The following is a 10,630-nucleotide window of genomic DNA, read 5'->3' as shown; positions in this document are numbered from 1 at the left end:
GTGTGGTGTTTGGATGTGGCTCTTTGTGTCAGAGAATGTTGTGACAATTTTGAATGTAATATTTGTGCCTGTGTGTGGACAATGTTTGGGTGGCCATGTGCTCCACGGGACACGGCTTGCCTTGCTGAGTGCCGGTTGTGTGTCACAGCATGTGTGCAGTGTCTGGGCGTGGCTGTGGGTTTCAGAGTTTGCCAGTAGTTGTGAGTCACTCTGTGTAGGTTGTGTCGTCTTGTGTGCCCTAGTGTGTTAGGCTCCGTCTCCGGCCTTGTGGTGTCCTGTGGTGTCTGGGTGTGGTGAGTGTAGGTGTGTATCACAAGATGCAGACCGTTGTGTGTGACTATGTGTCCTTATGCACATGGATGGACGCCTCTACTTTACTCTGCCCTCCTTAGTCTGGGAAGGACGGTTGGGGAGCCTCCCCTGACCCAGGGGCCTCCCCGCCCCTCCCCGCCCTGCCCAGCCGTCACCACTCCCCAGAGGGCACAAGCTCTGCTGTGCCTCAGAGCAAAAGCCCCAGAGCCAGCACAGCAGGCAGAGGACCTGCAAGCCACAGTGGCTGCCCTTTGTGTGCTGCGAGGTGGGGGACACTGGGCAGGAAGCTGGCTGAGTCCCAAGACCCCGGGGGCCATGGGCGGGGAGCTGGTGCCTGGCCTGGGGGCCCTGAGGCGCAGAAAGCGCTTGCTGGAGCAAGAGAAGTCGCTGGCAGGATGGGCACTGGCTCTGGCGGGAATTGGCATTGGACTCATGGTGCTGCATGCAGAGATGCTGTGGTTCGGGGGGTGCCCGGTGAGTAGAGCCCTCATCCTGGGGCTTGGGAGGCTGAGAACTGGACCCCTGAGGGAGAAGGGACTGGGGGGAGGTCTGAGGGGTTGGGGATGCCTGACTCCTGGGACCTGTTTAGATGCTGGGTGCCCTCTTTGCGAGAGGAAAGTATCAGGTGCTTCAGTCTCTTAAAGTTTTGCAATCAGACAATTGGAGATCTAGGGCTTCTGGAGGCCAGGGGGTGGCTGACCATCTACTGAGTCTCCCAGGAGCAGATTAGGGGAGAGATAGCCCAGGTTTGGCGAAGGGAGGGTAGAAAGAAAGACTAACTGCTCCGAGCAGGCAGCGGTTCCTTGTTCTTTATCTAACCTCCAATATTTGCCCAGTGCCTCAGCCACAAAGAGGAGAGCTTAAAAAATACTGAGTAGGGGTGGGAAATGGGAAACAAATCCCTTGCCCCCACCATCTCTATCATTAAGAAGCTCAACTTCCCCCAGAATCTACATGCTATTTAGTCTGGGACATAATGGAGCAGGCAGTGGGTTTATAGTTACCAGAGGAGGAGGGAGTGGGGGCCCAGACTCTGAAACTGAGACAGGAGGGGCTTAGAAAGTCTTTGGGGGAGCAGAGCTGACTTTGAGGATAGTGGTGAGTGGGGAGGAAAAGGAAAGGTGGGGTCGGGTCAGGACAGGTCTCAGCAGGCACCCGTCACATTCCAGCCCTGGTCAGGGCAGAGATGGGGGCAGATGGAGGACAAGGGTTGGAATCAGTAGCTTGAGGGTGAACAGAATTGCTCAACAGGAAAGAAGGGTTAGAGACCTGTCTGGGGTAAGGGTTGCATACTGGGCTGTTGGTGGGGGGGGATGCTGATTTGAAGATTAAGCAGCGAGGACTACTGGGAGCCTGAAGCTCAGACTTGGATTTCAGGGTGGGGGAGGTGGGCAGCTCTGAAGTGCCCAGGAACCACATGGAGGGTCAGGGCAGAAAGCTTCCTCTGGTCTGGCAGCGAGGCCAGGGCAGCAGGCACTGAGGGGGTGGGGCCGCCGAAGCCCATGCCAACAGGAAGCATGGCCGGAGCCTGCCCGCCGCTCCCAGGCTTCAGCACCGCGCCCAGCAGGAGAGGTGGGGACATGGTGGCCCTGGCAGATAGGAAGGGACAAGAAGGTCCTTCCTATACCACCTCCTCCCTCCCCCTTCTCATCTCTTGTTTCTTTCTTCCCTCCACCACCTGGCAGTTCACTGCCTCTATTTTGGGGCCCTTGGCGAAGCTGCTGCAGCTCTCTGAGCCTCAGTTTCTGTATCTGTAAACTGGAGATGAGGGTTGAAATACGTGGCCCTAAGAGTCCTCCTCAACTCCTCTTTGAGGACTGTTGTGCTAACTTCCTTGTCTCCTCCCCACCTCTATCTCAATCTAATGAACTCACTTTGCAAGGACAGACACCTGCTCCCCAGGTGGAGAGGCTGAAGGAGAAGCAGGTACCAACCTCCTGTTCCCCCGTACTGGAACAAGTTGGAGATACCTGCATTGGGTTGGATAGAGGGGGAAGGATGGGGAGGGGTACAGAGACACAGAGATGCACAAAGAGAAAAAGATAGGGAGAGATGGAGACAAAGATGGAGTGAGAGGCAGAGACCTAGCCACAGAGAAAGACACATAGGGAGGCTTGCAAGCTACTGAAAGATCCGCTAGTGTAGTGATAGGCATGCACAGAGAGACAGAAAGTCCAACGGAAACACTCAAAACACAACTAGAAACAGAAACAACCAACCTCAGAGACAGGGGAATTCAGAGACCAGAGCAGGTGCCCAAGTGTGGATGGGTCATGGACTGGGGGGAAGAGAAATTGGAAATGTGGAGAGGGCCACCAGAGAGGCAAATTCAGTGTGGGACAAAGCACTGTGTCTAGTGGGGTGGGGGTTAAGACAGACTGTAGAAGGAGACAGGGAACCAGGGAGCCATAGAAGGATGAAGGGGTGGGGGAGGGCTGGGGACAACAGCACCATTGTTCTTGGAGGGGGTGGGGGAGCAGGCCCCGGGGGCAGGAAACTGGCCCTCTTCCCCTGCTCAAAGGCAGGGTGCTGGCCCAGCCAGGGGAGCTGGCAGCTGTCTTAGAGAAACAGGTGCAAGGTTCAGCATGGGAATTCAGGTGGCCCCTTCCCTCAGGCCGGGCCAACTCCTCAAAAATCCAGTGATCTGCTCCCTTCTAAATCTCTCCCTCCAGAATTCTAGATTCCTCCAAAGTAGTGCCACACAAAGAGAGGGGAAAAAAAGAACTTCTTGGTGGTTTCCAGAGGTGCTATGCTTCCGGCCAGATTTGCCCTGGGCTTAGAGCCAGGAGGGAGGGCGGGGATCGGGAGCTGGGGGCAAAGGAGATGCAGGTGGCAGGACTGAGGGGGCCCTGTCAGAGCTGGCTGGGGTCTCAAGGACTCAGCTCCCTGGATGAGATCAGGAAAAGGTGTGGTTTAGTTTGGGGGGAGTGAATGATAAGTCTAGGCTCTTCTGGAATGGGGGCATAGTTGTTTGGTTTCAGCTAAGTGGCAAGGGGAGGGGAAGGGGCACTCTCCAAAGGCCAGATGTCATTTTCTAGATCTTAGTATCTTTCTCTCTCTCTCTCTCTCTCTCTCTCTCTCACACACACACACACACACGCACACACACACACAAAACTGAGCAACTATTTTTGATGAGGAACAGGACAGGGGAATAGGAAAAACGAGTTTCTAGATCCCCCTTCAGGGGAGATCTGAGGCAGAGACTGGACACTGGTACCTGGACAGGGCTGTCTTATTGGGAAGGAGGAGAGCATCCCTGGAAACCAGATGATGGTTTGGAGACTTCTCCAGAACTGAGGCATCAGGAGGGCCTGGTTTGGGGGAAAGGAAGCTAGGAAATTGGGAATCGAGAAGGGATGGTGGTTTTGAAGGACAGTAGAGGGGACTGGCTGGTTGGAGCCCTGGGACTCACCCCCTTTTCTATCCCTCCCAACAGTGGGCGATCTACATGTTCCTGGTTAAATGCATGATCAGCACTTCCACCTTCTTGCTCCTTTGCCTCATTGTGGCCTTTCATGCCAAAGAGGTCCAGGTAGGGCGGCCCCTTCTCTAAGCCCTGCTCCCCCAACCCCCACCACACCCTGTCAGCTCACACTTTCCACCCTCCTCCTCCTCCTGATCTGAGTAATGAGGTCCCTCCACCCCAGATGCTGCATCCACACCCTCACTCACCTGGACAGGATAAACCACAGACAGAGACACTAAGTCTACTAGAACAGCACCCACCGGCTACCTGCAGCCCCCAGTACCACACACACACATACACTCACAGATGCTGGGAGTCCCTGCCCCTCCATCTGTTCTGCCCCAAGCCTCTGTTCCCTCTGTCCCCAGGCAGCCCCACTGCAGGCCCAGCTTCCCAGATCTCTGTGCTTCATGGTGGGGTCCCCACTTAATCCACCCCCCAAGCAACCTGAGGTCCTGGAAGTGTCTATTCCTAAGCACCCTCTTGTGCCAACACTCTCCACCACACACACACACACACACACACACACACACAGGAACTCTTCCCACTTATATTCCCTGGTTGGGTCTCACCCAGGCACATCCTATCCTCCATCTCCTCAGATCCTGTTGCCCCATTCCTCTTCCCTCCTCCCCCTATCTTTCCCCCCACACTTTGCATATGAACTGGGGTTCCCTTCTCCCCTTCACCCCCACACTTTGCATATGAACTGGGGTTCCCTTATCCCCTTACCCTTCCCCCCACACCTTTGCATATGAACTGGGGGTTATTAATGTCCCATGCAGGACCTGGCTCCCAAGAGGTACTCAGTAAAAAAGTACATGTTGTATTAAGTTAATTATCCTAGAGCAGGTAAGTGGCCGGGGTTCATAACCCAATGTGCCACTGTCCACCTGAGGGACTTGAGCCTCTGTTTCCACATTTAAAAAATGGGGATAATAATAATGTTGCTGTCACTGTGCTGTAAGCATTCACTGAATCACAACACCCACAGAGGATAGAGCAGCGCCTGGCATATCCAACGTGCCCGATAAATGTTGGGTATTTTTGGTTGACGCTATTGCTGTTACAGTTACTATGAGTGTCCCAGAAACAGGAGTAGGAGAGAGCTGCAGGGATGTGGAATGCAAGCTCCAGGATGGCAGTCTGTTTTGTTCACTCTGTATCCTAAGATGATAGAGCAATGCCAGGCACACAGTAGGTGTTCAATTGGTGGAAGTGAGCTAAAACTGGAGGGGGAAGAGAGAAGAGAAGATGAGAGAGAAGCCTTCCTCAGGTCCTGCCAGCTCCTTCCCCGGCCCTATGCCTCTGCGCTATCTCCCTCCCTCCGGGCTGTGCAGACACACCCCCTTTATCTCAGGGCGCAGGCGGGCGGGCCGCTGCCTGACCTGCTCTTGACCCCCTCTCTCTTTGGTACCTTCCCGGCAGCTGTTCATGACCGACAACGGGCTCCGGGATTGGCGCGTGGCGCTCACCGGGCGGCAGGTGGCGCAGATCGCGTTGGAGCTGGCGGTGTGTGGGCTGCACCCGGCGCCTGTGCGGGGCCTGCCGTGCTCGCAGGGTTCCGGGGCGCCGCTGGTGGCGACGCAGCCCTGGCCGGTCTTCCTGGGACAGGGGGAGGCGCTGCTGTCGCTGGCCATGCTGCTGCGCCTCTACTTGGTGCCCCGCGCGGTGCTCCTGCGCAGCGGCGTCCTGCTCAACGCATCCTACCGCAGCATCGGCGCTCTCAACCAGGTCCGCTTCCGCCACTGGTTTGTGGCCAAGCTGTACATGAACACGCACCCCGGCCGCCTGCTGCTCGGCCTCACGATTGGCCTCTGGCTAACCACTGCCTGGGTGCTGTCAGTGGCCGAGAGGTGAGGGTACTGGGGTGCCTGCAGCAAGTGAAGCCGCAGACAGATAAGGCTCCGGGGTCCTCTGGTGCCTATTGGTGTCTTCTCGGGCCACTCAGTGGAGAAAATTCGCACTGTACATCCTTTAACTTTTCCTGGCTGAGATTTACCCACACCCTCATCCATCAAGGTTGGAGGAACCAACAAGCTAGGCCCAGCCATCCCTCCACAAGCAGTTACACGTGGAGACCCTAGGAAGCCATTCCCTTCTGGCTCAAGGTCTGAGGTGTCTGGGGGCCCTTAAAAGTTTTTCCACTAATCTTGATGCAAGGGAGCTGTGGACAAAGATCAATCTCGATTTTTCAGTCCCTTCCATGGCTGGTCCTAAATGTCCCTTTCTATGAAGTGGGGAGAAAGGAGGGCAGAGTCCCATAGAGCCATTGTAGAGTCTCATTTTCGGTCCTGAAAAGGCCACTTCTAGGTCATACAGCATCTTGGTGGAAAGTAGAAAAAGGCATCTCTTCCTCTGGGTGAATGCAGGACCCTGCCAGGGTCTAAGTGAATTTCAGTTTGAGTTTCAGCCGCTCTCAACCTTCACTTCTCTGAGTGCAGGAACCCCAGCCTAGCTAAAACCATACAGGCTTTAAAACTGGTGAGATCCAGGTTCAAATCCCACAGCCCAGAGTGACTGAGAAATTTGCGCAGGTCACACAGCCAGAGAGGAGGTGAGGCAGGCTGTCCAGGGCTCAGAACTTTACGGGCTTTGTGTCCAGGTACTTCTTGGGACTGTGTGTGTGTATAGGGAGGGGAGGAGAGCAAACAATGTGGAAACCTCCAGGGTAGGGTTTCAGCACTAACCCACCCTTCCCCATAGGCAGGCTGTTAATGCCACCGGGCACCTTTCAGACACACTGTGGTTGATCCCCATCACATTCCTGACCATCGGCTATGGGGACGTGGTGCCGGGCACCATGTGGGGCAAGATTGTCTGCCTTTGCACTGGAGTCATGGTGAGTACAGCCCCCTCAGGGGCCCTACCCTTATCCCAGACTGGCCATCCTCTGGGCCCCTGGAAATCATAGAGCCAACACAGAGACCCCCAGGGAAACCTGGTTGTCTAGCCTGGCTCCCCACAGCCCTATTCCCTCATCAGGACCCAAACACCCAGCCCATTTCTTTCAGGACCAAGGAGTCCAGCCCCTAAGTCCTTGCTCTCTCTCCAGAACCTAGAACCTTAGCTCTTATCTTCTATAGGAACCTAGGCTCCTGACTTCCCAACCCCAATTTCTCCCAGAACCCAGAAATCTATACCCTGTCCCCCCCCACCAAGACCCAGGCATCCTTCCCTACCCTCTAAAGTGTCTAGAACTCAGGCACTTGGTTTTTCAGCTCTATGTTCCTCCAGAGCCCAGGAATTCAGTCTCCCAGCCTCTGGCAAGGGTAGTGTCTAGTCATCAAGTGCATGCCTGTGGGGCCAGGTTACCTAGGTCCAAATCCTGCTTCTGCCACTCCCTAGCCAGGGAGCTTAGGCTTAAGCAAACTACTCTTACTGGGCTTTACTTTTCTCATCTGTAAAATGGGGATGCCAGTACAAGCTCATGGGGTTGCTTAGATGATTAAATGAGTTCAACCATGCAAAAGACTGCAAACAGTGCTTAGCACATAGGAAGTGCTCAGAAAATGGGGTTGGAGCACAGTTATTGTAACTGGTTGCAGGCATCCAGCCACTCTCAGCCCAATTTCTGTACCCTTAAGGATGAGGCAGAGACTCCCCAGCTCCAGACTCAAGTACTTTCCCCAGAGTCAACCTCCTCCTGAACCTAGACAGCCCCCTCTTTCCCTCCATAGACCACATCATCCAATTCCTCCTACTCAGCTCTGGTCCCATGCAAGGCCCAACAGCCAATACCTTGGCTTTCACCTTCCCACAGATCTGGTTCCCCTCACCCTCAGAGACCTAAGCCACCGGCCCCTAGCCCTGATGTTCCAAAAAAGACATGTTGATATACCAAGTCCTGGGACCACAGGGATGGATAAGGTGAACCCCTCCTCCCTACAGTGGTGAGTTTTGGGGACAAAGGAAGAGGGACAGAGACTCAGGCAGGGACGCTCAGGGATGCCCCTCATTTGACAAAAGGAGAAGCTGAGACCCCAAAAGATAAGGCAATGTGCACTAGAGCTCACAGCCCCCTCCTGTAAGGCTCCATGGCACGATGGAATAATTACAGCTTATTTTCACTGAACACATACTCCATGCCAGTCTCTGCTCTACACACTTTCCAGATGTAACTCTTAGAATCCACAGAGTCACACTGTGAGGCCATACCCATTTCACAGATGAGAAACTCACATACTGAGGGACTAAATAATTTGCTTAGAGCTGGGGTTGGAACCCAAGAGGTCTTTGAAGCCAATGTTTGTGACTAGCAAATTGTTCTGTGTGATTGACAGCTGAAAAATAGCAAGAGAAGGCTTAGAGGATTCATTCTAACTCAAGGGCAAGTGAACAGGTGCCACAGAACAGTTGGGATTTGTCAGGGCCTTGAGGATAAGGAACACTGGGAAAAGGAAAGGAGGAGAAGTGTTCAGAGGAATGTACTCAGGCAGCTGAAGTGGAAGGCAGCCAGGGCTGAGTTGCTTGGAAGGAAGGTGTGGACCTGGGGAAGCCTTGAGAGCCAGGCTGAGAAGTTCAGGGTAGTGGGAATCTAGGAGGAGATCAGAGTGAGGTGGCAGGGCCAAGCAGGCTGTTTGGTCTCCCCAGGGTCAGGGTAGGGTGAGTATGAGGCAGGAGATGCTCTAGGAGGGGGAGGTTAAGGCCACAACTGGGCAGGGCCTTAGAGGTGGGAAGAGGGAAACGCCCTCCATGACCTCATGAGCAGTGAGGAAGGAGTCCCTGCAGGAGCCAGAGGTTAGGCCCTCACCAGAACCTGTGTTCTCCCTCCTTAATGAAAGAGGCCATTCTAATGATGTGAATACTACGCATAGAATTTAGACATGGGTGATTCCTGACACTAACTCTGCCACTCTGAGCTATGGGACCTTGGTCCTCTCTCAGCCTATTTGCTTGTCTGTCAACTGTCAATGACTGTACTTGACTTTTGCAGCTGTTGGGAGGGCTCAAGGAGGGAGCTGGTGGCCAGGCTGAGTCCCAGAGCCTAGTAACCTCCTGCCATAGTGCCTGTTGTGCCCACAGGGGGTCTGCTGCACAGCCCTGCTAGTGGCTGTGGTGGCCCGGAAGCTGGAGTTTAACAAGGCAGAGAAGCATGTGCACAACTTCATGATGGACATACAATATGCCAAGGAGGTGAGGATGGACGTCCAGACCCAGAGCACACCCCCTCCTTCAGGAGCCTGGAGTCCAGGTCCCTAACTCTCTCCTCTGGGCCCTTAGCACCCTCTTCGTAGGGGTCTATCTCCCCTAACACTGTGCCACCCACTCCCAGATGAAGGAGTCAGCTGCCCGAGTGCTGCAAGAAGCCTGGATGTTCTATAAACATACGCGTAGAAAGGACTCTGGAGCTGCCCGCAGGCACCAGCGCAGGCTGCTGGCCGCCATCAATGCGTGAGGGCCGCTCTGTGTGCACGTGTCCACATCCCCTCTCTGCATGGCTTGTGTCCGTGTCCATGCCTGTCTAGATCAGGACATCCATGTGTGATCTCACTGAACATCTGCCCACCTGGCTCTGACTGTAACTCTTGGTGTCTGTGCTGGTTTATCTCTGCATGTCTCAGAGTGTCTGTGGGCCTGGGTACCTGGGTTTCCACTGGGAATGGGGATTCAGGGGTGCAGTCACCTCCTCCCGCTCCTTAGCTCTTAGGCAACTTTTTTCCTTTGTTCTCTGTCTACATTGATCCCTTCTTCCCTCCCTCATCCTACTCCCAAGCTAGGGCCACACTTAGGGACCAGGCTGGTAGGAGACCTAACTCCCAATCCCCACTTCTTCCCACAGGTTCCGCCAGGTGCGGCTGAAACATCGAAAGCTCCAGGAACAAGTGAACTCTATGGTGGACATCTCCAAGGTACTGGGATCCTGTGGGAGGAGGTCTGGAAAAAGGGGGAAATCTGGCCCTAGAACAGGGAACCTTGGCAGGGGCCTGGCACACACAGATGCTCAGTAAAGGTTTGTGGTTGAATGGCTGAAGGAATGATGCAATACAGAAGGCCTTACACTTCTACAAGGGGTAGCTCCTTTACAAATGAAAAAGAAATTGTACAAAGAACTCCAGTGTTTGGTTTCAAATTATCTTTATTGTCAAGTTATATGTGGACGGATATAAAACTCCTTCCAACTGTGACACATACAATAAAACCAAAGCAAATTTACACACCAAGTTCAAATATAGATGCAATTCAAATTAACCACACTGACTTGGAGGCAGTTGACATTGTTTAGATAAAACTCAATCTCTGCTGCTATTACAGAGGGTGCCCATGGCCACTGGGGTTCATGCTGGGCAAGCCTGCCTGGCCAAGGCATGATTCAGCTTGCATGCCCCCTTCTACTGCTGAGACCACTTGATTCCACCAGTGTTCAGGGACAGTGACATCATAACACCCCCTTTGGCCTGGCTCACAGCACCTTCTGCTTATCCAGTGGCCTTTACTTTTTCTCATTAGCCCACAACAATTTGAACAGTGGCTAAGGGGAGCCTGGAGACAAGGCTGTTCTTTCTCTTCAGCTCTGGCTCTGTTTGGAGCAAAGGATTCTGAGTTCAGAGCTGGATTGGTATGAAGAAAAGAGACAGTCCTTCTCTTCACTGACTCTCAATACCTTTCCCTTTAAAGCCATGGTAAACACGGTCACAAGTGCAGGCCCCAAAACTGTGGCAGGTCACAATAGCAGCCCAGATCTGCAGGAACAGGTAGGTTGTAATTTCTGAAGGTTATCAAGCTAAAACTATGGAATTCAAGAGTCGCTATAACAAGCTCACGAGCCCTCAAGGATCAAGCTGTTGGCTCCGCGCCTGTGGCTCAATCGGCTAAGGCGCCAGCCACATACACCTAAGGTGGCGGGTT

The 10,630-nt window shown here is 53.9% G+C and overlaps 1 protein-coding gene across 1 annotated transcript in view; it reads left to right on the top strand.

Annotated features, from left to right (window-relative positions):
- The first annotated feature begins 562 nt into the window (after nt 1-562).
- KCNN4 (potassium calcium-activated channel subfamily N member 4) overlaps nt 563-10,630 on the top strand; it is an 11,593-nt gene continuing 1,525 nt past the window's right edge. The window contains exons 1-7 of the mRNA XM_003799493.3: nt 563-786; nt 3,752-3,847; nt 5,210-5,637; nt 6,488-6,623; nt 8,807-8,917; nt 9,057-9,175; nt 9,564-9,633. Coding sequence (XP_003799541.1) covers nt 628-786; nt 3,752-3,847; nt 5,210-5,637; nt 6,488-6,623; nt 8,807-8,917; nt 9,057-9,175; nt 9,564-9,633 — 1,119 coding nt within the window. The 5' untranslated portion in view covers nt 563-627. The remainder of the gene's footprint in view (nt 787-3,751; nt 3,848-5,209; nt 5,638-6,487; nt 6,624-8,806; nt 8,918-9,056; nt 9,176-9,563; nt 9,634-10,630) is intronic.

The sequence above is a fragment of the Otolemur garnettii genome, unplaced genomic scaffold, assembly GCF_000181295.1.
Source record: "Otolemur garnettii isolate 467f Iridium unplaced genomic scaffold, OtoGar3 scaffold00152, whole genome shotgun sequence".
NCBI lineage: Eukaryota > Metazoa > Chordata > Mammalia > Primates > Galagidae > Otolemur > Otolemur garnettii.
Note: the sequence above shows the minus strand (reverse complement) of the source record. Positions and strands in the feature narration are given on the sequence as shown.